The sequence below is a fragment of the Rhinolophus sinicus genome, linkage group LG04 (assembly GCF_036562045.2).
Source record: "Rhinolophus sinicus isolate RSC01 linkage group LG04, ASM3656204v1, whole genome shotgun sequence".
Classification (NCBI taxonomy): Eukaryota; Metazoa; Chordata; class Mammalia; order Chiroptera; family Rhinolophidae; genus Rhinolophus; species Rhinolophus sinicus.
The window spans coordinates 177,894,649-177,921,221 of NC_133754.1; the positions used below are offsets into that span (position 1 = coordinate 177,894,649).

Here is a 26,573-nt window from a genome sequence, read left to right on the forward strand (position 1 = left end):
TACATCCTGTCCCAGGAACAGGAGATTAGGGGGACAATAGAAAACATGCAAAGAAGGGGTGTGGATATTTAGTAATATTATATCAATGGTAATTTCCCAGGTTCAGTACTTGTATAAGATGTTAATAACAGGCGAAGCTAGATGAAGGGTATATGGGAGCTCTCTCTGTACTTTATTTGTAACTTTTCTGTAAGTCCAAAATTATTTCAAAACATTTTTAAAACTCAAGGCAAAATGAAGGCATTTCCAAACAAACAGAAGCTGAGAGAATTTACCACCAGCAGACCTGCATTACAAGAAATATGTTAAAGAAAATTCTTTATGTTGAAGGAAAATAATACCAGATGGAATCCCAGACCTACACAAAGGAATGAAGAATGCTGGACGTGTAAATATACGGGTGAGTATAGAAGACAAATATACTCATTTTTCAGTTTCTTTATAAGATAATTGACTTCTCAAAGCAAAAATAATAATAATGTACAAGGTCGGACAATTAAGTTCGCAAACTCATCCTAGAAAAAGTGCTACATACCTCATTGCTGAATATCACTATGGTCACCTTCCAAGTACTCCCCTTGGGAAGCTATGCACCAACGCCAGCACCTAGTCCACCCTTCAAAGTAGGGTTTCCGGGCGGGAATTCCCACCCATCCTCGGGAATTTTTTTTGCTTTCCCATTCCCGAATCCCAAGAAAAGTTGATCGGGAAATCGGCTCCTTGAACCCAGTAATACCCATAATGGGAAATAAACATACTACTCACAATGTTTCTCTTAGACATTTTTCCGACTTATCACTAGGGTTTCCGGGCAAGAATTCCAACCTGTTCTCGGGAATTTTGTTCACTTTTCCGTTCCTGAATCCCAAGAAAAGTTGGTCGGGAAATCAGGAAAATTGGCTCCTTGAACCCAGGTGGTTGGTAGTATCGGCCGTCACTTTGTGGAAACGATTCATCGTGGAGAACAGAAAACAGTTTATATCTCGGGGTTCGGGAACAGGAAAGCGAAGAAAATTCCTGAGAATGGGCAGGAATTCCCACCTGGAAACCCTACTTCAAAGCAATTTTGGAACTCTTTTTCTGGAATGGCCATCAGATCTGTCGTTGTATTACCCTTGATGTCCTGAATGTCATCAAAATGTCTTCCTTTCAATATTTCCTCTATCTTCAGGTAAAGAAAGAAGTCATTAGGGACCAGATTAGGTGAGGAGGGAGGATGTTCCAATAGTTATTTGTTTACTGGCTAAAAACTCCCTCCCAGACAGTGCCCTGTGAGCTGGTGCATTGTCGTGATGCAAGAGCCATGAATTGGAGAAAAGTTCAGGTCGTTTTCGTCTAACTTTTTCAAGCAGTCTTTTCAGCACTTCCAAATAGTCAACTTCGTTAACTGTTAGTCCAGTTGGTACAAATTCATAATCCCTCTGATATCAAAAAAGGTGAGCAACATTGTTGCAACAAGCTCGTGAACTTCATTGTCTGACTTCGTGTATGTACATGATTAGTCATGGCAGCTTTGTTTATAACATCTCCATAGTGGAAATAACTCAAACGCCCATCAACTGGTGAATGGATAAACAAATAGTGGTATAGTCATACAATGGAAAACATCTCACCAATAAAAATACCAACTATTAATATACACAGCAAACATGGATGAATCTCAAAAATATAATTTTGGAAGAAAAAAGTCCTCAAAAAAAGTACATACTGTATTGTAGGATTCTATTTATATGAATTTCTTGAACAGGTGAAACTAATCTATGACAAAAATGCAGATCAGGAGGTGCCTGGGCCGGGTGGTGGGGGTGGGGTGGGAGCATTGAGGGGCTTGACTGCAAAGAGACACCCAGGAACTTTTGGGGATGACGGATGTGCTCTTTTCACTTATTTGATTTTGAAAGCACAAACTGGCATCTCACTTATATTCCGCCTGGCAGAATTGTTAGCTACAGAGTCACAGAAATAGGAAGGAAGGTATTCCACATTGGAACAACAGCGTGAGCAGAGCCACAAAAGTGGGACATTGCGGGGGTCAGTATGGGGAAACACTAATAGTTTATTTTTAAAACCTTATGCATAATTTGCATACAATAAAATGTACTCATTTTAAGTTACGATTTGATGAATTTTCAAAAAGGTATAGACCCATGGGACCACCATCTCATAGAGAGCTTCGTTTTAAAAATTATCACTTCGAGCTTTCTTTGTGCTTTATAAATCATAATTTTATTACAAGTTTTAGAATTTAATATTAAAACCAAAACAACAGGCAGGCAATAAATAGCACAGTATAAAAAACATAGGCCTTGAAATCAGCTCTAAGTCTAAATCTTACTTCTCAAGCAAGTCATTTAATTTCTCAAAGCCTCAGTTTCCTCATCTATAAAATGGGGATAACAACACAACCAACTTCACTATGAGGATCAAAAGAAATCATGTGAAACTCCTACCAGAATGCCTGGAGGAGCAGAGTGGGGCCCATACATGGTATTACCTTATGACAATTAGGTAGGCATTTGTTGTATAGCTACCCTCAGAGGTGTGAGATGGCATGGAACCTGTGGACAAAGGCTTTGAAATGGTCCTAAGTGAAATCATGAAAAGACTAACCAAAATGGCAATTCTGAATTCAGCTTCCCTATTGGCTCTGTTTCACCATTAGTGGTGAAGGCTCCAAAGTATTTCATGCTCAAATACTTCTCTTCAATATGGAATGGGTGATTTGAAAGTTGATTCTAGGACACATTTAAAGCAGGACACTTAAAAGTTGCCCCGCCCCCCACCTTCAGTTTGTCAGACCTACTCCCTGGCCTTGAAGCGGAGCCCGGCCTCCCACATTTAGTGCCACAGGATGCTGGGGAGACCACACCTCTAGGATTCACCTAAACAGTCCCAATCCTCTTGTGGGCTCACGCACCTGCCCCAGCTCTGTCTCCCTGGTGCTGCAAATGCCACCCCATGACCCAGCTCCCAATATCAGCCTTTTCTCTTGACGACCCACTTCTTCAGTTTACTTACCTGTCACCCTCCCTGCTCAAGTCTGCAAGTTGCCGTGACTGCTGCCGTGACTACTGTGTACTGTTAAACACTCCCCTTGGCCCGTCTCAGCTCCCAGCACAGGACCCAGGACACAGCTGCAACCATAATATAATTCAAGGGTCATAGGTTCAGAGTGCCATCCATCTACCTGAGCAACAAAGAGCTGGAACTCGTCAGGCAGAATCCATGAGCGAGGGTAGAAGTTGTACTCCTCAGGAAAGAGATTCTGCATGATTCTCACTGCTCTACTCAGAGTAATTTTACGCACCATCTCCGTCATGCCTGGGGAGAAGAGAAGCTGTGAGGTTTTAACAACAGTGAGCTACTAGCTATAAAACAACCATTATGTGGGACTTTTAAAACCACCCACCCGACATATTGACTTTTTCAGACAAGATTAAAAACAGGCATGAGTTGTTCCCCACAGCGGTGACTCATGGTTTGGAAAGCCCTAGCAAATTAATGAAAAACGTGAGGTAACAGGTGAATTTTGTTTCCTTAAAAAAATGAAGCATCAATTTGAAGGAATGAGTTTCCACCTAGCTTATTACTCCATTCTTTGCCAGCTCCCTAGATACTGAATAAAGAGAAGCATTTCCATCTTGCACTTAAAACTTACTATCCTCTTTAATTTGGGGCCACCATATGTACTTCTGGGGTTCCTTCCATCTTAAACCCTAGAGAATATTATCTAGTGGACTCTGCTGCTATTACGAGAAGTTTAAGTTGCTTTGTTTTAGTCTTTTATGAGTATTAACAAAAGGTATAAGATAGAAAAATATACATCTTTTCAGCATAAAATCTGTCTCCTTGGAATAAGAACAGGGAGTGGAAAGGATATCAGCATAATTCATAGTTTAAGGGGAAAAAAACGGAATCTGTAGGAGGTCTTCGGCTCTAAGTACTGATGCCGATATGGATCACATCGCATTAATTTGCCCAGAGGGGATTGAAATGTCTCACTTATAAAACATTTTCAAAGAATAGTGGACTTTTTTCTTGTCACATCTTTAGTAACTCTGACAAGAGAAGAAACTGAGTGTATAACTGAGCAAACTTTAAGCAAATAGGTAAAAATTATGTTACATTTTAGCATGCTTATTTCTTAAAGTGAATATCCCTGCTAAAAATGGAGGCAAAAATCGGCCTTCACCCTGAAAGAGGCTACCCAGTTCCATCAATGACACTAGAAATTTGCTTAAGCAAAGTCATTTTTAATAGAAAGTACAAAGTTCCAGGTAAGCGTGGCATGTCCAAATTGTCACACATTCCAAATGGGCACAATCAGAATGGATGTGGTTTTTCTAAACTCCCATGTTCAGGCAGCAAAGGGTAAACATTTGAGAATGAGGGTTTTAATAACCTACTTCTTGCTTCCCTCGGCATATTAAAAAGAGCAATAAATCTAAAGATCGCAGCTTCAAGATGTCAATGCCCAGGTTCTTAGTTCTTGTTTAGAAGGATATAGAGAAGGATTAAGTAAGAAATAAAGGAGCTTAAGAAGCACTTATAAATTGTGCTCTGACGTGGACTCTTCGATATTAAAAAAAAAAAAAAAAACTCACTGAGGACCCTGTTCTGAGCTTCCCAAGAAATACTTTGGAAAATTATAGCTATTCCTTTTAATTCCCTATGAAATTAGAAATTTTGAGTTATAAACAGCAGCTGAACACAAAGTACACAAAAACAAGGTTTCAGCTTCTTTGTTTCAGTTATAGCATTAAACTAAAAACCTTCATAACTAACTGTAACACATCACGTCACATCAAATAGATGATGCCTCCTGACCAAACTGTGCTGTGTATTTGAGTGGCACTGTGACAGGGGAAGGGTAAGAAATCCCTCGGCAAGTCAGAAGGACTCACACAACACAGACAGAAGTGCCATGAGTACAGAAACGCAATTTGAGTGCTCCAGAAAAGTTTTGTGAAAATCAATGTCCAGCAAATTGAGTAAATATTCATTTTCAATCTGCAGTGGCTCCTTTTGTGATGTGGTTTGGCAGTCCCCACACCAGCCAACAGGCCTCTTGGCAAGTTTACCTTTGTGTCTGTCTCCAGGTAGTTCTCCACTAAAAATAGCCAACCTCAGAAGTGCCCCTACAAGCCAATGGCTACTTTTCCCAGATGCTTCCAGCCTGCCGGCTGGACACAGTTACCCCTAACCCTGCCTGAATGCCTGTCTCCAGAAAGCACCGGTATAGCCCTCCCTCAATCCACTTACCAACAATACTTTTGTTCCTGCACCATTTCGAGGCTGTGTTTCCCCCCAATGCTGCCAGGGAGAATGTCTCTCACCCTTGACTCAACCCCACATGGAGGATGCTGACATCCCTGGGTCTGGCCGTGGCTCAGACACAGGAGTGGGGAGTGCCAGTTTACCTCAGTAAGATGCTGACAAGAGTAGTTGGGCTTCTAGCTGAGTCAGAGCACATGTTCCCAGAGTAAACATGTGAAAAGGGGGGTGGTAGCCAGGCTCTGTTGGCTCCAGACTCTGCCTCCCTCTCTAACCTGCTGCAGAACGGGCCCTAACTGTGACCCTTGCCCTAGGCTCTGGGACCCATCCTGACCTGTGGTGGAAGCTCTAGGTCTGACCATCAGCAACCCCCAAGCTTGGGAACAAAGGAAGCTTTGACCCTAACTTTGTACTCCAATTAGATAAGGGGGATTTTAACTGTTTTCCTGAGGCTCCATTGCTTTGTCCCCAAGTTTGAGTAGCCTGTCTTGCTCCTGCTGCCTGGGTGGCTGCCTTAGCAACGCCTCTGCCTTATTCTCTCCGAAGTTCCTCATCTGTTCCCCTCAGGTCTCCCCTGCAAGGGCCGGAGTCCTCCTGCCTGGGACTGCGGTGCCCCCTCACAGGTTCTTTGGAGGCCGATGCCTGCTGGGTTTCTCAACAAAATTGACCCCAGATGTCCCTGCTGTGGCAGTTTCCCTGTGGACTGGGAAAACCCCTCACTCAGCTTAGAGCTTCTCACACCAAGAGCTTGCCTCCTGCCACTCCTTCTGAGCCTGGGTCCTTCCGTCGGCTACACAGACAGAGGCTCAAGGCCTGGTGGGTCTCAGCGGTGTGGCGTTACCAGGAGTGGTAACAGCTGGATCCTCAGACTTGCCCAGCTTAAAAATAATAATAATAAAACCTCAGCTAGGATGGGAGCATTATTCAATCCAAATATCATTCATAACAATAATTATTGGCAAAAACACATTACAACCATCAAACAACAAATACTCTTCTCTCTATTCCCATCACCACTGATACGGCCATCTTTTGCCTGGATGATGCAGTAACCTCTTAGCTCTCTCTCCATTTCCTCTCTCAGCTTTTCTGCCCATCCCCAGTGCAACCCTCTGGCTAAACTTTCTAAAATCCAAGCTGGCCATGTCACTCTCTGGTTTAACAATTCCTTAGTGGCTTCCCATGACCTTCGGTCTCTGTCCATCACCTCTCTGCTGCCCGTCACACTTGACCCTTTCTAACCATTGTGGGCCACTTGCCCTTCACTGTGTGAGCCGGGTGCTCTAAGCACTCTACATCTTTACACCAACTTTGCTCCCTTGTTTTGCATGAGGGTCAGGCCCATCCAATCCTGGAGGTTCGGTTCACATGTCAATCTTCTCCTCCAGGATCTCTCACCCTGCCTGACCCCCAAGCAAATCTGGGTCAGGTCACCTGCCCTCGTTCCAAACTCTCACAGCACCCCAAGCTTCCTCTGGCATAGCACTTATTGTGTACTTGACTTTCTCTTTACATGCCCTTCTTGTCTTTTTATGCCCAGCCCGTGCTTGACACATGGCTGCCCCCATAGATTCTTCACTGGAGGGAGCCCTCTCCCTCTCAACAGAAAGCCCCCTCCACATACTGGGCTCTCAGGCACCACCTGCCATGTGCTGCCAACATCTCAGATCATGAAATTCACCAAAAGTTGTTTGTAAGCTGAGAACTGACAGGTTTGCCCTTTCTTAAAGCAGAGCGAGACACATCTAAATCAGATTATTTTTATAGAAAGTCTGAATTCATCAGTTAAGATATAATAACGCATCTTGAAGGAAATTGCCCATAAAAAGGTAGCTAAAAGCTAATGTGCTGACACAAACAACATAAATTATTTTCATATGCGTAGCCAAAAGTTTGCAGTTCATTCAGCGTGGGAAGTTTGTACTTGCCTGGCACATCCACTAGAACTTACTCTAAGTAACATACAGTGCACACAAAATGCACTTTTAAAATTATGGGCTATCTGAGAGACAGAAGATGAGCTTGGACACAACGGGCGCCCACTGCTAACGATTGCTGCCTTTCACACAGCAGAGCGTGTGGCGTCACTGTTCCTCTGCCTAGATATTCGAGAGCCTGCTTTGTCATTAGAGCTAATTAACTGCTGTTAGTAAAGTGGAAAATTATATGTTCTAATCACTGGCATGCGGAACATGGGATGGGACAAACGTGCTTCTTAGAGATGAATATTCTTATGTCACTTTTAATGAAACTAGTCTTTTGGGGGATATTTTTCTCTGTGTCTCTAATCTGTGGTCCAAATGTAGAGCCACCGCTACTTCCTTCCTTCTCAGCCATTAGCTGAAGCATGAGAGAGCAGGGAAAATGTAAATGAAGCCTCCTTTGATGACTCATGTCTCAGGAACTCTGTCCTCATTCAAAGAGCTGTTCTCTTTCAAATTATGTTCTCAGATATCCCAGGAAGCCCTTTAGTGGCATCAAAAAGTCACCTTTTCTGAGCAGCAGAGAGAAAAGAATAGCTTTTTCCATTAAACTGTGTGCAAGAAACTGTTTGCAGGAATTGTTCTTGTTCGCTAACAAAACCCTCTCTCATTCTCTAGGGACAAATCTGACCTTGGGTTAATTTTTTAGCTCTATTCCTCTGGAAATCAATAACGGTGGAAAGTTAGCTAAGTTCCTAGACAACAAAGCCTATGGTTAAAATGACCTGATTGGCAAAATCCATAAATCCCTGGTAGGAAGCCACAGCTTCCGGCTTTCTCGAGTGTAGTGACGCTTGTCCCTTAGCATGATGGGGGGTACGGGAGAGACCCTGGAAGCTATGTGGTGAAGTCCTACACAAAATATTGGCTCCTATAGGGTGTGTGAGCCAAGACAGACCCACACCCACCCAGGAGGGTCTTGTCTCCTCGCACCGGAGCTTTCACTTGAAGGGCCAGAGACTGGCCTCTGGAACCCTTGCAAAGACGCCACCGGAGAGAAATGCCTGACACTGACTAGCTGGCAAGCTGCGTTTCCTGCCCTATATCCTTCTAAATGAAGCTGAGCCAAGTGTGGCCCGTGGGAGAGTGCATGCTTAAATGAAACCCCCCTAGTGGATGGGGCACAACTAGCCAGTGTATAAAATATGGACACTGGGTTTTCTGAGGTGTTTTCTTAAAGATCTGCCATGGAATACAAAAGAAAAAGAGTAAGTTGATTCACCTTTTTAAAATAAGCATCAATGGTATAATAACACTAAGAGAAATCACCTTATATTCAGGCAACTATACTCTCACAGCAACTATGTAAAAATGATACATAAACGTGGTTAAGGTTTGGGAGGAAATATGGAAATATTCACATTGTGGTTTTGTTAAATGAGGGATGGGATTCAGGGAGACATTCTTTTTAAAAAAATATTTACTATTGTATTATAATATGGTTTAAGCAGTATGTTAAAATTTCTGAAAATTAGTGGCAGCCCCTTTGGCTCTGCTCAGACCCAGCTTAACCTTTCCCCCTAAGCACTTCTGCTCACCTGCTCACCGTAACCACCCTCTTCACTTAGCCATTAAAAAAAATGAAGAGCAATGAGAGCAGAAGAGGGTGGTGGAGGTTAAAAACAAAGCGAAAGGCATATAGGGGGACTGGGAGTGGAGAGAGAGGGGCTATCTTAAGGTGTTGGCTATGCCACTTTTCCGGCACTGACTCCCCCTTGCAGGTGACTTGCTGGGACAACGCCCTGAGGTGAGAGCTGAGGCCGTCTGCAGTCTGGTGTTCCCAGCACGGAGACTGCTGCACTGGGTTTTAAAAATGGTTTCTCCAAAGATGTTACTTAAAGAAAATGAAAACTGCTAACTCCATTTCTGTGACATAGTCCTAGAACTTTAGTACTTCTGTTTCCTGCAAATTATTGAAGTGAAAAGGTCTATATTTTTCATTTTGAGAGTATAGTCCCCTCATGACACCTCTGTATTATATTCATAATCCAAAAAGTGAAAATCATGTTCTTCCCCCAGTGGAATTAGACCAGGAGAGCCTGTCTCTTTATGTGTTTGAGCCTCCAATCGTTAAACCCTTGGTGGGATAAGTCCTGATTCCGCTGCATTAACGTCCCTCTCAAGGAAATGGCACCGAGGCAGCAGTTCCCAACTAAAAGTCATTGAGTTTAATCGTGAAGCACTGTCATGTTTTGTAGACGAGTGTATGTACCCTGAGACTCAGCCTTGGAAACGTTTTTAAATGCCAACAATAACAACGGATACCTGGAAACTTGTTCACTTGACCGGAGAATATGTCATTGTCGTGAAATGAAACTCCATGCCAGTAGATGTCACAAGGCAAGCGTCGGCCAAAAGGGAACTGGAAGAAAGAAAAAATGTGACTAATAATAAAAGTAAGATGAGCAGTGACCACACTGAATGTCTATCGTGTACAAACTCCTGGCACCCTGGCACACATCACATGATTCAGTCCTCACCGTGACCACACAAGCACATGAGGTAGCTGATATTTTTTTCCCATTTTATAGGCAAAGGAACAGATTCAGACAGGTTAAGTAAGTCGCTCAGGGTCACAACCCGGGATGGGGTGGAATTCTGATTCTATGTGGCACGCGTTAGACTCATGACTTTACAGGCACTCTTTCATTTTAATCCTTATAACTACCTAGAAAGGATTATTCCCCTTTTACTGATGAGAAGACTGGGGCTGAGAATGGTAATCTAATCTAATGGTAATCTAAACCAGGTCACACAGAGCTGGTAAGGGGAGGAATCAGGATTTGAATCCAGGTCCATCTGGATCCCAAGCCATACTTCTCTTTCTCTGAAAATTATAACTCTCAATCCAGTCCCCCCAAAAACTCTCTCTCTCTCTCTCTCTCTCTCTCTCTCTCTCACACACACACACACACACACACACACACAAGGTCCAAGGGCAAGATGCATCCTCAGTGCCTAAAGCAGTTTCTGGCATTCAACAAAGACTTTTTAAACAAATAAATGAACAAACCAGGTGCGGTCATATGACTCAAATGAGATAACCAGATTCTCCCTTCCAGGAATTTGGAAATCAGAGATCAGGCCGCCTCTGCTGGCCCTTGAACTGGAAGTGATAAAAAGCCAGAGCTGGGCAGCGGTGCTTGGCAATGTGCACAGAGAAGCAAAGGCAGCCAATCTGCTGAGAGAGAAGAAAGAGGCAGGTGCAGAGAGAAAAGTAAAGGTGAGCCCCCCATGGCCCTGGAGACACAGACTGAGTGACCTCAGTCCCTGGGGCTTCTCGGTCCTGGGCCCAAACCCTCCTGAGCCTGGCTGGCCTTCCTGTCCTAGGATCCTCTAAGACAGCCTTGCATTCTTAGAATATATCCCCTTATTGCACAAGCTATAGGGTTTCCCTCACTGAGACAAAAGGGCCTGCTCTTTCCACTACAGCCTAGGTTATCAAATTAATCAAGTTTGATCGAATTCTGCATTTCCAAGTGTTATCAAACTCTGCATTTATAGAACATATTTTTTAAACTTGCAACTAAGATGACCCTTGTTAAAGGAAAAAAACGAGTATATGTTAGCTCATATTTAGAACCTGCTTGTTTAAAGTCCAGATGAAGAAAAATGCCAACACATGAAATAAAATCATTTGATTTTCCCGCTCTAAGACTATAATTAATCAGAATTTTTATCTAGTCCAAGTTGAGAGGGCTACGTTCCAATGGAAGAACACAGCATTACTAATGAAACGGTGGGAACTCAGTGCTTTCCGACTAGTCCAAATTAAAATGAAGGCAAACGGACTCAAGCACATTCACATTGCTTCAGAGCTGTGCCAACATGAGGCATATGTTACACACTCTATTAGCATTAACAACTTACATCTATAATTTATAGCATTTTACTCATTTTTTTTGCATCCAATGGACTGAAGTTATTAACTCAGCAGTCACAAATACAGAGAGACGCAACATATGCTATTTCTTTCCAGCTGTTACGTGCTAATACAGAGAAGGGGGAAACAACCAGGGAAGGCGCTCTAGGAAGCGAGTATCCAAGCAACGTTTACCAAGATCCACGCGGCTCTGCTGCTTGAAAGGTGGGAGTAACGCCCGCCCCATGTCAGTGGACAATCGCTGACTCCTTGCCACCCTCACGGATCCCAAATCAACCCTTCATTCAGAAGGGCCTTTAGCTCATTCCATTTTGAGAAACTGCCTTTTTCCTTAATCCATTCATTCAATAACTACTATGTGCCAGACACTGTGCGAGGTGCTGAGAACACAGAGAAATACAATTTTAAATAGGTCCTGAGAGACATAATCCCTCCTCTCCTCAAGATCTTTTTAAACACCACTTAAACAGCTACCATTGCATTCAATGGTGAAAGACTGAAAGCTTTTCCTCTAAGATGGGGAATGAGACATGGGTGTCCATTCTCAGCACCACTATCCAGCCCGGTATTGGAAGTTCTAACCAGAGCAATAGGTAAGAAAGAGAAATAAAAGGCATCTCAAATGAAAAGCAAGAAGTAAAATATCTCTGTTTGCATCTGACGTGATCTTATATACAAAAACGTGAAAGATTATACACACACACACACACAAACTGTTAGAAATAAGAAATGAATTTAGTAAAGTTGTAGGATACAAAATCAATACACAAAAATCAGTTGTTTTTCTATATACTCATCACGAACAATCCAAAAAAGGAAATTAAGAAAACAGTTATATTCATAATAGCATCAAAAAGAATAAAACACTTAGGAATTAATTTAACCAAAGAGGCAAAAGACATACACTGAAAACTACACAATATTGCTTAGAGAAATTAAAGACACACACATAAGTAAAAAAGACATCCCATGTTCACAGATTAGAGGACTTGATATTGCTAAGATATCAATGGTTGGTATAAAAATTGGCTTAAAAACCAAATGAGTTGAAAATGTATGTCCACAAAGAAACCTGCACGCAGATGTTTACAGCGACTCTATTCAATACTGCCCAAACTTGGAAGCAACCAAGGTGTCCTTCAGTAGGTGATGGATAAACAAACTGGTCCATCCAGACAGTGGAATATTATTCAGCACTAAGAAGAAATGAGATCTCAAGCCATGAAAAGACAAGGCGGGGTTGTAAACATTTATTTCTAAGTGAAAGCGAAACTTTTGGGGGGAGGGCAACAAGCACTTTGAGATTCTTTCCAGAAAAACACACACATGCACAAATTTTTCCGTATGTTTTTAGGATGTTCAAAAACTCTCTGAAGCCTGTAGCTGTTCACGGACACCATGGTGAGCAACATCTGCAGTGGGTTTCGTGAATGAATACGTGAATAAAGGCACGTATTCATTGATGTGTAGCAACTACTCAAATATGTCATCATCATCGTTAACGTTAACGGTTATGGATTATTTATTACTATGACTGTGTGTTGAACACTTTGCATATATTACCTCATTTAATCCTCACAGCAACCTTATGAGAGAGGTGCTACTATGAATCCTATTTACAGAGGAAGAAACCAAAGCGTTGAGAGATCAAGTAACTTTCCTAAGGTCACAGAGCTAGGAAGGGCAGGTCAGGTCAGATCCAGCTCTGCCTGATTCCAAGGCCCGTGGGTTGGAGCACTGCCCACAGCTGACCTTGAACTGATCATTGTTGCGGTGCTTATCAGTCACACATGAGCTACCGTAACTAACCTACCCTCACCCCACATGCTACCATCTTTGCCACAAAGGAAGTTCTTCCCTCAGCATAGACACCTGAGTGGACCCAAAAATCCCTTTCCCTCTTGCCCAGCGGGATGAAAACACACTTGCAAAACAGCCAGTCTCAAACAAGAACTGAACCCATTAAGTGAGCTTTTGAGCATATTTGTGCGTAAGGAACTGATATTAGGGTCCCTCTTCTAATGGCCCAAAGAGCAAATCCAAACCCCCCAAGGGATTTTGCAAAATGAAATTTCATGGCGCATGCTGATGAAAGCACAATTCACTTTTCTGTGCTTTGTGAATGATTTTCTTCTGAGAGCTTCTTCATGGACAGAAAATCTTTCAAGTGACGGGGCATAAAAGTGGCAAATAAGCTTTGATACAGGCAGGCACATGTGTAATGCATCTACAGAGGGAAATGACCCAAATTGATGCTTCAAAATGAGGGTCCTGGAGTGCTCAGGGGGAACCCAAGGAAGGTGCAGTAGCCACAGCACTGAGCTTGGACTGGGAAGACCCTGGCTCGGGCCCCGACCCGCCACACCCCACCCGGAGACCTGGACACTCGGACCTTGCCCCTCTAAGGCTCAGCGGCTCCTCTACAGGGAGGAAAACAACAGCAATAAAACCCGTCTCCCTCCTAGGGCTGTTATGGTGACTGAAGTAATTCATGGAAAAGCACTTTGTAAACAGTAAACTGCTGTTCCATAGCATAGGTTATTATTTTTAATGTCCAAGGAAATCACCTCAAAGCGTAACTTCAACTAAAATAGATGCCCCCGGAATATCAAGCCTTGTTAGAAGAGCTCTTGAATGAGACGGCCGGGTGTACGGACCTGCACTTGGGAAACCAGCTACGATGCCCCCGGCAGAGTTACCAGACTTCTCTCACATGCTCCCTCTGCTCTCTGTTGATGCCACCGCCTCATATGGTGTTTTCATTTACATGCCTGCCTCTCGCCCACCCCCACATCTGTGGTACTTTGGATACTAGGTTAGGATACTTCCAATATTAGGTTATCTTTATAAAAAAAGACTGCTCTCTCTTTCTCTCTCTCTCTCTCTCTCTCTCTCTCTCTCTCTCTCTCTCTCTTCTCACTTTGGGGACGCCTAGGGAGAGGTAAGAAATCAAAGCCTCCTGCCAACAGCCATGTGAATGAGCTTGGAAGTGGATCCTTAAGGCCCTGTCAAGTCTTCAAAGACTGTGGCCCTCGGGAGAGACCCTGAGCCAGAACCCCCAGATAAGCCACGTTCAGATTCCTAACCCTCAGAAACTGTGTGAGGTAATAAATGTGTACTGTTTAAGCTGCTAAGTTTTGGGGAGATTTGTTACACAGCAACAGATAATGAATACACCCTGCCAGTTTTAGAACATGGTCATAGAGAAAGCAAGCATTCTGAAAATGAAGGGATTGAAGACTAATAATATATCTTTGTAATGAACGTAATAATTACTTTTATTGAGCACTTAATGATGGGACAGGTATCTTACAGATATGCCTCTGTTTTGCACATTAAAAAATACAATCCTATTGCTAATAAGTGGCAAACCAGAATTTGAAGTCATGTCGGTCTATCTTCAAACACTGTGCCCTTTCGACTCCACCAAGATAGATGGATGAATAGTTGGATTAATCTGTAAAAAAAAAAAAATTGAGCAAATACATCTATGGGAAAAAACACACACACAAAAACAAAAAAACATTGCAGTTAACTCAAGGGAGAACATAGCACAGAAAAGTCCAGAGAAGGCCAGTTACGACAAGGAAAGGACTGAGCAATTGCCCTTCAGGATGGACTAAAAGTGTAACACTCTTCTTCAATCAAGACAGCAAGCACATGAAGAAACTACTGGGGGAAATCCATCCAATCCTGAAGGGTTTGACAGATGGAACGTGGCTCTAGCTGCCCAATGTGAGCACATCAAAAGGCGGCCAGACCCTTTCAAGCTCACATCCCGTCCAATGGCATTGCTGTCTTCCCAGACAGATGACAAGAGCCAGCCACGCAGCTGAGGGGTCATAGAGATTCCAGGCTCCCTCTTGCCTGTGGAAAGTGGGGCTGATGAGAACAGGCCTCTCCGTGCTGGTGAGGGAACAGCCAGCTTCCTGTCCACGGCACCTTTGGATGGCGCTGGGGGAGAAGCACACACGTGGGGCAACTCCAAGCCTGTTTCCTCAGTGGGAACAATAATGGCAATGTGACTGGGCTATCAGATGGATTAATAATGTGTTTGAACCACCTAGCATGGGGCCTGGTATGCAATGCCTGGGGTGCAGGTGTTCAAAAAACTGCTGCTTTCCTTCCTCTCTTCCATTCTTTCCCAGAACCCTTCACCTCTTGGCTGGTATGACATTACGCAAAGGAGCTGGTGGGTGGGGGTGTTTTCTAGAACCAGCCTCAGGTTAAACGTGCACAAAGTACACTCGGGGTATTGAAGCCATGTAGATCTCCTGGGTATGCCCCCAACCTCTTGGGAAAGCCCGTATTGCATGAAAGCTCCTTGACTTCAGTTCAAGAACCTGGATTCAAATCTCAGCCCTGCCAACTACTAAGGCTCTTGGTTTCATCATCTGAGAAAGCAGACTCCCAAAGCCTCCCTCGCAGTGGGTGTTATGAAGATTCAAAGTAACTATGCAAGTGAAAGAACATGAGCAGCCTGGCACTTCCCAGGAGTTACATTCGCCCAATTACAGAATATGGGGTACAAGCCTCCTGGACTGTTCCTCACCTAATTGAGTCCCATGGTGAGAAAGGCAGAGAGGCAGAATCTCCAGACATCGCTGTGGTAGAGAAAGCAGAGGCACCTCTCGGAAGACAGCAGTGACTCATAGCTCCGGGGATTCAGGAGCCAGCCTGGGGGTAGAGACAGTCACCAGACAAGAACAGCTGCTGACAAAGTGCTCGGTGAGGGCCCAGGAGGAGCAAGGTTTCCGCTCAAGGTGAGGAAAGTTTAACCAAGGAGGAACCATTTAAGCTGGTATGCTTGCCAGGCAGAGATGAAAAGGAAATCAGGCAGAGGGAAGAGTGCCTGCGAGGCAGGGAGTCCAGGAGAACAGAGGACTTCGTGCCTGGAGCCAAGCTGGAGGGGTCCTCCAGGCACAGACAAATGGTGAAGGGCTCATAGGGCAAGCTGAAGGCCTTGAACTTGATTCTATAGGTGGAGGGGAGCCAACGGCAGTGCTTAAGCAGGACAAGGCTGGACTGGACATTGGAGGGGAGGTAGAGAGAGACTGAGGGCAGCCAGACCATGAGGGAGCTGGCCACGGCTGGGAGAAAGGGGACAGGGTGGGGTGGAGACTGGACAGAGAGGAAGAATGCACTGGGAATAGAAGTGGGGAAGGGAAGGCAGGGAGGAGTAACTGCAACCATCAGGTCAGTCTGCAGGAACCACTCTGACAGCCTACATGCTTTAAAAAAGCCCCTTCTCTTATGCCCATGGGCTAACATTTCTGTCCCACCTCCTCCAGGTTCCTGGTCGCTGGAGATGGAAAGGATCCCACAGTGATAACTAGCCTCTGAGGAGCCTTCCAAGTTGGTAAAGGTGCCGTCTGGCTCCAGTGGGTTTCCCAGGAAGACAATGATTACTCATCCTCTAATAGAGCCAATAAATATAGCAAGAGGATAAGTAATTAACAAGCTTTTGCTGGAAAGTAGCAATTCTCGTGATCTATGAAGTTTCCCTTTTCTGTTCAGTACCTCCTCGTTCCTGCAAATGTGATACTCTGGGCAAGTACACCATTCGTTGTTCACTGAGTTAATCACCAGAGCAGGTTGTATTTGTTATTAAATCCATTCATTATAATTGACTCATATGAATTAAAGCTGGAAGAGCTGCAGTGAGGCCTGTCGTCCAGAAGCTCTGCTTCTGATCGCAGTTCTTTTAATGAGATCAAAATTGTTACCAAACAATTTAACTACAGGAAAAAAAGCCCATGTTAGTAAAAGAGGAGGCTAACCTTGCCCCTTTCATAATTTCAGTGCCACATAGCAATCTCTTCCAGTTATTTATTCTGGTGTCTAATTTCCCACCCGTAAAGTATCTTTATTAGTAGTAATTATATTAGGCAAGAGAAAAAAGAACTCCACAAACTTCTAAAGTGATTTATCTCTTGGTTTGCAGTTTTAATTAAAATTCCAGTTTATTTAGCAAATAGCTCTGAAAAGATTAGGTACCAATTTAGCACTATGTTCTTTTTCCACTCTCCAATTCATGAGGGTGATACAAACAACAAAATAACCACATGAAATGACTCTTTCTCCGTCATAATTCAGCCGATGGAAAAGAGCTCCAATATCAATTATAAATTAACTCCATTACGCGCTGCAGAATTATCAACAGTAATCTCCCTGCTCTCTACTCCCTCACTGTGGGTAAATTACATCAGTTCACCACTAGGCCTCCAATTACCCAGTCTCTTCCACATCAAAACTTTAAATGTGTTTACTAACTGAAATGGAAACAAAGCAAATCAGGTTTCCATTTTAGCAGCGCTTTCCTCCCCACCCCCCCACCCCCCACCTCCACCCAGGATATCAAACAACTTTTCTTGAAGTCACTCTGACACCTCTGAGCGCGGCTCATCTCTGGTTAACCAGCTACTCAGGCCAGTTCAGTACTTTCCACAGTGGCAACTCCCATAGGAATCATTTCCCATAGACGTCGGCCTAAAGGCAACCTGGCTCAGCCAGAGCATCGGGTCAGTCATTCAGCACACAAGCAGGTCGTGCCTTTGGGCCCGCGGTGCTCAGGGAAGGCCCAGAGCTTCCGCGCATGGGGGCAGAGGCTCAGTGGCAGGAGACGAGGCTGGAAAGATGAAAATAGGAGGACGAATGGAACGGTCTTGACCTTCCAAGAGCTCACGGTGCAGCCGCTGCACTTTACGTCAGACAGCTAAACAGATGGTTGTAATGCTTGTAGCCACCATCTTACACACATCCACTACCCGCCGGCCTCAGAGCCAAGCTCTTGACCCACACGGTCATGTTTAATCACCACCCAACTTTAGGAATAGCTGTTATATCCCCATTTCACAGGAGAGGCAACTGAGGTTCAGGGAGGTAGGCGACATTTGGGCCGACTCTTCATGAGACAGAGAGAAGTTGCCAAGACTAAAGAGGGAAAGGGGTTCCCACAGGAGGAAGCAACAGCACATGCAAAGACCAAGCAAGAGCAAGCAAGAGCTGGGAGAGCCAGTCCTCCGCGGTCAGCGGCCACAAATATCCGAGCCCCCTTGGGCGTTACTGGATGTCTTTGGGCCTGTTTCCCCATTTGCCACACGCAGGGTATTTCCCATTCTGCAAATCTGTGAGAGCCTACGATAATTGATTGCTTTACGATAATTGATTATGATTTGGGCTGACCGTAAAGTACCCAGTGCTATCTTAATAATGCACCCAAGGGACAAAGAAGTGGTTTCCCAGAGGACTTACTAGATAAAGGAGGATGGACTCTGCCCCCCAAACTCATTTGCTCCTCCTGACCCCTAAAGCCAGCCTGTTAATCTCCCAGAGACATGCCATGCCTCAAGTCATACCAGCGCATACTACTATGAAGAACTGATACAACTGTGCCAATAAATCCTACAATAATAAAAATCATGGCTATTATTTATTGAGTTTATATGGTTTGCTTCGCACTTTACATGTGCTATCTCAGTTTGCCCTCACAGCAACACTGTCAAGTAGGCAGACACACTGCCATTCCATTTTACAGATGAAGAAACAGGGTCAGAGCAATTAGATAACTTAGTCGCTAGTCGTGTGTCCAGTAAGTGGTAGAGGAAGGAACAGAATCCAGCCCCATTATGTTCTTAGTCCCCAGAGAACTAAGCCTAGGAGAAATGAATGAGAACGAGGTTTCTTTAACAACCGTAGAATTCCGGTGACAGGAAGGTGTATACCGAGGCTGGTGTGTGGGAGGAAGGAACAAGGGGGGGCCCAGAGGGGGGAAGTTGCCCCCACGGGGAGCTCTCCAGAGTGCTGAACCTCCTCTACCAAAGTACTGATGCAGCTTCTACATCTATCTGCCTGGGCACCTCTGCCACTCCTCACCCTCACCTCCTGATTTCCGTGCCCAATAGAGCCACTGACAGAATCGAGTGAATGGAAGTGGGAGTACTTCTGGGAGAGAAAGAGTTAACTTTTAGAAGTACTGAGTTTGTGGGGACAACAGGACATCTAATTGGAACTATCCTGCATGGGATTAGAACTAACAGGAGTGGGAGTGAAGTCAAAGCAAGAAGTACACATTGGTGAGTCATAGAGGAGGGAACTAGAGAAAGGGTGAGTGCATTTTTGGAGTGGTTACTGAGAAAGAAAAACAAAGGGCCAGAGAGGGAAGAGGGGTCCTTCCTAGCAGTCGTAGACCGTGGGTATCAGGAACAAATAACTAAACTCTCCAACTCCAATATTGCATTGAATGTTATTCAGAGAGGACACAATGTTGTTGCCTATAGCTTTGAACCTGTGAAAAAATAACCAGCAGCACTTTTCAACCTCCCCCAAGAAAGAACAAGAAATAACAAAGTATTCAATGGAATAATAGAAATTAGCCTGCCATATGATTCAAATTAATTGAGGTCATATCCACTCTCTCTTAAAGTAAAATGGCTCCTTATAAATTTGAGATGTCACTCAGAAAAACCCTGGGCCTCTCTCTGGCCTTTCAGACCTTAGAACCTAAAGGCTTACACGATGGAATATTTATAAACCCATCTCTCCCCCTGCTGGTAACAGAGATATTAGAATAGCACATTTATCCTCTGCTTCATTCCCACCTCTCCTCTCCTACGCATCCTACATAAGAATAGTTATACTCTTTCACGGACTTAGCATTTCATTCAAGTAAACATTATTATGCATCAATTCAATGTCAGACACTGGGGACTCAGGGAAGAAAAAGGCACAGTCTGTCTATAGGACATGAACTTGTAAATAAATCACAATGCACAGTAGCAAATGCTCTAGCAGATGAGGGTTGAAGGGTTATGAGGGCATGAAGCAGGACACAAGTAATTCTTATGGGTGGAAGATGTGGTTTGGTAGAAATGTGATGAGCTGGAATTTGCCAAGCCCAGCAGTCAGGAAGGCAGTCTCGGCTGAAAGAGCCCCGTGTGCAAAGGCATGAGAGCATGAGTGAATGTGATTAAAAGTCTCTCCAACCCAAAAAGGGGCTGGGGATACGTAGAAGAGGATAAAGGAGGTCAAACATAGGGTGACAAGAGGGGACTTGACTTTGGGTGGTGAACACACAATGTGACATACGGATGAATGTACTATAGAATTGTACACTTGAGACCTACTTGCATATAATCTTATTATGTAATGTCACCCCAATAAACTTAATATAATTTTTTTAAAAGTCTCTCCAGGGCAGGCACATCTTAATTCTGTCTGTATTCCGGTGCCTTGCCCAGTGCCTGGGGGAGGGAGAGTGGCAGGTCATACGAAGCCTGACAATTAAGTTGGTGAACTTTGTTGCAAAGATGTTGCTAACTTTTTTTGGTATCAGTAGATCCTAGAGGAAGGAATGGCATGTAGTTTGGTGTGAAGGAAATAAAGCATGACTTATGGGGTCTTGCAACAGATGGGGAACTGAACAGACCAGAAAGCCTCAAAACAAATCTGAACATGAAACTGCTCAGGCATATAGCAGACATGTGCAGGCTGATCATTCATTTCTCCAGCCCAGGGTTAATAACGCCGCAGGTGAATGAGGCAGTTCTCATAAAGGACATGCACACTCCGCAATGTGGGCCAGTTCAAGAGCGATGGGCTAGTTCACAGTGGGAGCCCCGCTTCTGTTCAGAATTTTAAAAGCAATGAGCAGCAGTAACAACCCGAAGGTGATGGGAACGGGAGTGAGAGTGTGGGCACCCTTATCAAAGTTTGGACTTTCCTTTTATTTCCCATGCTGAACTCTATCGTCAAGTTTCAAATCTCGTTTTTCACAACTTAACACAGACAACAGCTGTGGCAAAACCACTGCTTTCATTAGCTCCTTGAGATCGGAGTTGTTATTCGTCTACTAAAGTCTTTAAGCAACACCTTTTAATTTACTTAATGACCTCAGAACAAACTGATCGATTGCCTAGCTCAGCCGGCAATGCCAGTTGGCATTTCCCAGATAACCAGGTAATTAGGCAATTGCATTCAGTGCATGTCCCCTTGACCAGCCAATGTGGTCTATTAAGACAAAGCTGGACCACTCATGGATTGCAGTCGGCTTCCACGGACCGTGGGTGTTTAAGCACTCTGGTACCCATTTAAACTCCTCTGTCTTTTCACGGTGTTTCAGATCTAGTGCTTTCCTGGTGCACCCTGAAGAAACTGGGCCGATAAAGTTAACATTGGAAAAATCTGTGTCCCATTGCAAATGACTAGAAATATTATACAATTAAGAATCAGGAGACTGGGGCCGGCCCGGTGGCTCAGGCGATTGGAGCTCCGTGCTCCTAACTCCGAAGGCTGCCGGTTCGATTCCCACATGGGCCAGTGGGCTCTCAACCACAAGGTTGATGGTTCAACTTCTCGAGTCCCACAAGGGATGGTGGGCTCCGCCCCCTGCAACTAAAATTGAACACGGCACCTTGAGCTGAGCTGCCTCCCGGATGGCTCAGTTGGTTGGAGCGTGGGCTCTCAACCACAAGGTTGCCAGTTCGATTTCCTGCAAGGGATGGTGGGCAGTGCCCCCTGCAACTAATGATTGAACATGGCACCTTGAGCTGAGCTGCGCCCTCCACAACTAAGACTGAAAGGACAACAACTTGAAGCTGGAACGGCACCCTCCACAACTAAGATTGAAAGGACAACAACTTGGAAAAAATCCTGGAAAAATACACACTGTTCCCCAATAAAGTCCTGTTCCCCTTCCCCAATAAAATGTAAAAAAAAGATGCACTCTTATGTTATTTAAAAAAAAAAAGAATCAGGAGACCAAGACTGATTAATTAGTTCATCCACCCAACAAACACTGAGTGTCTGTTATGTGCTGCTACTGGTCTAAGTGCTGAAATACAACAATCACTACCACATTTGTTGAGTGTTTACTTGTGCCAGGCACGGTTCTAAGCACTTTAAAGTCATGTAAACTGCTAACAACCCTAGGGGTAAGTACTATTATCATACCCATTTTACAGACGAGGAAATTGAGGCACAGACAAGTAAAGTAACTTGCCTCAGTTTTTACCCTCATAAGTGTCACAGCCAAGTGTGACTCCAGAGATCAATAAGATGCAGCTCCAGCCTTAGGGAAGCTCAGAGTTTCTTGAAGGGGCATCCAGACATGGCTCTATGACCCAAGGAAAAACTTTTCATCTCTCTGTGTTTGTTTTCTGTTGCTGCACAAAAAATTAACAGACACCTACCTCGTGGCTTCAGACAACACCCATGTATGCATCCCACCATTGGTGTGGTCCAATTTTTCCTCATCACAAAGAACACTGTAATAAATAAACACCCTCTTTGTATCTCTGTGGACATGGACAAGAATTTCTCTAGAAGTGGAAGGGTTTCAGTCACAGAGTATACACATATGCAACCCTGTTAGCTACTGCTAAATATCTTTGCCAGTCTAATCGACGTGAACTGGTATCTCATCGTTGTTTTAATTTGCATATTCATCATTATACCAGTGAGACTGAATTCTTTTTTCAAATGTTTATTGGGTATTTGGGTTTCTTCCTTGAATATCTTTTTTTTAACTCTAATAAGTGGCTGTCTATCAGGATGATTCAGGGGCTTTTCAGAAGGAGAGATATAGATTTAGTAGAGGTGGGCTCGGACCTAGGAATCTGAATGCTAAAAGGCTTGCCAGGGGACTGGGCCCCAGATAAGGACCAGCGTATTAAAGTAACCAACCAGCCTTACTGGCATTTGGTTGTCATCCCGTCAGAGTGCACTGAGGGGCTCATACAAAACCTTGATACTGTATTGATTAGAGGGTATTGGCGAGACGCCAACCACACGAGGGGGCCTTTACAAAGGCCCTCTGCGGAACTGCTCCCGGCCTTCGGTGCTGGGGAGAGCTGCACAGTCTTTTAAGTAACGTCTTTTATTTTAACTTACAGGCACGACTTTCAACTTGGTACATTTCTGTTCTTCCTTGATGACCAGAAAGCTCAGAACCAAATCTGTGTCCCATCACAAAAACTGTCCAAGACCTTTAGATCATGCATTTCTAGATACTAACTTTCCCCTGATTTCATAATTGTACCATTTTTATTGTTCCTGTGCCTTGATTTTTTTACCTAACCTTTTTATAAAAAGCTTTTAACAATGTATTTTTGAAAGCCACTTTACATACGTTTGGGGAATAAGACAGGCATAAATACATATTAAAATAATTTTAAATTTTATCTTGTGAGACTTCAGTGATAATAGACAATTTATGTGAGTTATGGTCCTTCTTTCAAAACTTATCTATTTTCAATATTCATCAATGATGATATCAGTTCTATTGTTGATGTTTAACTAGGAAAAAATACTTCAAAGATGAACTATTCACAGCATATCAGTGAAAATGATTAATGCTAGAAAATGGGTCACATAAATTGGCTACCTGTAGCTCTTCAGGTGCAGAAAAGACAGGATTGGATTTTATAATCCAATACCATTCATTTCTAACTGACTATCACTGAGTTTTTAAATGGTGCAAAAGCAATTACCTTTATTCAACACCACCTATACTTAGTTTAGTGGCTTTAAAAGTGGTATTAATTTTTAAACACTGTCACAAAATTTAAAAAAAAAAAGCAGATTTAACTTCTTGGTTCCTGTGTTTCTTAAAAACAAACAAACAAACAAACAAACAGGGCAGCGGGATGGCTCAGTTGGTTAGAGCGCAAGCTCTCAACAGCAAGTTTGTCAGTTCAATTCCCACATGGGATGGTGGGCTGCACCCCCTGCAACTAAAAATTGAAAACAGTAACTGGACTTGGAGCTGAGCTGCGCCCTCCACAGCTAGACTGAAGGACAACGACTTGGAGCTGATGGGCCCTGGAGAAATACACTGTTCCCAATATTCCCTAATAAAAAAATAAAAATAAAAAAGTATGCTAATGTTTACTTCACAGTTATTCCAGTTCCTTCGACATTCCACTCTGTGCACTGAGTAGGACAGCCAATCAATGCATTCCAGTTTCCCCAGGACTGTCCTGGATTTAAGACTGAAAGTCTAGTGCCCCAAGAACCACCTCAGTCCCAGGCAAACCAGGGCAGTTGTTCCCCCCAGCCCTGGGGCAGCTCCATGTGCGGGAGGAAGAGCCAGTCCTCCTATACTTCAATCTGAGTGGCAGTCATACGTCCAAAAGTTATGCCTGAGTGGGTAGGAAAACAAGATACAATTCTGAATTTGGTTCACCTAATATCAGCCTGGATTTCACAGTCAAAGGATTAGAAGAAATTTTCACAAGTTAATGTTCTCATTCTCTTCTAAAGAATTCCAGGAAAGGAGATGCCATAAACCTACCTTTGAAACCCATTCTACCACCCATAATCTTTTTAAAATATTCACTTCGATCTACAATTATATCATTTTCTCAGCACCAAACTGAATAAAGAACACTAAAGATACGCTATCCACAGGAAATCCGGTGACCACAGGAAATTAGTGACCTCAAAATTGGTCACCAGAACAAAATTAAAAGACTGGTGAAAGATATTCTTTGGACTTAGGAGAAAAAAAAAGAAGATTAAATTCTAAAACTTTAAGAATACTAGAAACTTTTTAGAATAGTGCATCAGGCAAACAGCCTTAACACTTCATTTATATTCTATTCTGGAGGAAGGGGAAGGGCGATCCAAGATGGCAGAGTAGATAAACACTGTGCCTGTTTCCTTTCATGAACACATTAAAATGACAACTAAATTATAGAACAATCAACCTGGAGAATTATCTGAAGTCTGGCTCAACAGAAATTTTATAACTAAGGATATAAAGAAGAAGCCAGGATGAGACTGGTAGGAAGGGTGGAGAAGCGTAATGGGCTGACCCCAAACCTCCGTGTGGCGGTTGAGAATTGGGAGGGATATCTCGGCAGTGGAGGTTTCCCTGAAGGAGTGAGAGACCCCAGCCCGGAGTACTGGCGCCAGGAAGAGGACCCCCCACAACATCTGTGAAAAACAGTGGGGATTCCGACCATCCAGGTGGGAAGGAAGGTGGCAAGAAACCCAAGTATCCTCTTAAAGGGCCCACACATAGACTCTCTCACTCGCAGGCATTCCCCTTGGGCTCCAACAGAGGAAGGACAGTAACTCAGAAGGTGTCAGAGATATACAAGGAGCAGAATTGTGTGGCTGTGGAACGAGGGCTAGAGGACAGTCAGCATTTTTCCTGTGAGGGTTCCTCCTCCCGTGCAGGTGGAAGGCTGGCGCCATCTTTCCTGTGTTGAGCCCGCCTCCTACGTTTACAGCCAAACCTGAATCTGATTGGTCTGGTGAGCTCCGCTGGGACCCAGCCCCACCCAACTCCCCCAACAGTGGCCATCTCGGCCTTCATTGCACTCTTTCTTGGAAAACTATCAGAGTCCAACAGACCCCAGGTTGCAGAGGTCTCAAGATGAGAACGTTCAGTTATGAGCGTGAGATAACACAATTTGAAAGTGGTCAGATGAGATGTGGGGTTGAATCCTGTGCTTTCTGACTGCAGAATTCACATTCTCGCATCTGCAATACAATGTGACCAACTGTGCTTTGAATCTAAAGAAGACACTGCACAAAGAGGATCAATTCCCTACAATGATACTCAGTTTCCCAAGCTAGTTTGATCATAAGAATCACCTAAAGGGGCTTATCAAAAAAAAACAAACAAAGAGTCCCCAGGTCCCACCGCTACTAGAAAATCAAATTTTAACAAATGCCCTAGGTGATTTTTGTGATCAGACAAGTTTGGGACATGCTGAGTTAAGGCTTCAGAAAACCTAAAACCCAACACACTAGGAGCTCACTTAACTTCCATCTCCTGGACATTTTTTAATAAATAGGCGGAGCTCCTTGAAGTAATTTAGCCTTCCAAAAAGAAAAAGAATGGGGAAAAAATAAACAAGAAAAAGAAAAAAAACTTCTAGAGCTCAATCAGCAAACCAGTCCAAAAAAAAAAAAAAAAAAAAATGTTCCCCCTCCTTTCTTCCAGATTTCCTATGGATTTTTACTCTCTCTCTCTCTCATTCTGGAGAAAGTAATATTTTCTCAGTATAGATCATGTGACTGCTGTCAAAACAAAACCCATTCCCACAGCTGAAGGCTCAGTAACATGCGACTGATTTGGAACCATCACTAATTAAGGAGCTGAGTACAGTAACCCAAGTAGCAAGATAATAAGGAACTACAAGCCTTGGCATTCATGCGGGAGAGGTGACGGATTTGGAATCCAAACCCTGAGGTTCAAATCCCAGACCTACAACTTACTAGCTAAAACATGGACAAGTTAATGAACCTCTCGGAGCCTCATTTCCCCCAACTGCAAAGGAGGCTGATCATACCCCCTCCGCAGTTATTTCTGAGAAATATGTGAGATAATGGAGGTGGTGGCCTGATGCTACCAGGCCCTTAACAAATGTCTGTTAATAAATAATGAAACAAGAGTGAATTTATAGCCCAACAAGAGAAGGACT

At 43.7% G+C, this 26,573-nt stretch overlaps 1 protein-coding gene across 4 annotated transcripts in view; it reads right to left on the reverse strand.

Annotated features, from left to right (window-relative positions):
- The window catches only part of TTLL11 (tubulin tyrosine ligase like 11), a 209,050-nt gene that overhangs the window by 161,502 nt on the left and 20,975 nt on the right, over positions 1 to 26,573 (reverse strand). For 3 of the 4 annotated variants that reach the window (XM_074330955.1, XM_019731232.2, XM_074330957.1), the window contains exons 2-3: positions 9,522 to 9,618; positions 3,188 to 3,321 (exon numbers count right to left, since the gene is read on the reverse strand). The exons of the other annotated variant lie outside the window; for it this stretch is intronic. In XM_074330955.1, the coding sequence (XP_074187056.1) occupies positions 3,188 to 3,321; positions 9,522 to 9,618 (231 nt within the window). The remainder of the gene's footprint in view (positions 1 to 3,187; positions 3,322 to 9,521; positions 9,619 to 26,573) is intronic. 4 annotated transcript variants of the gene reach the window in all.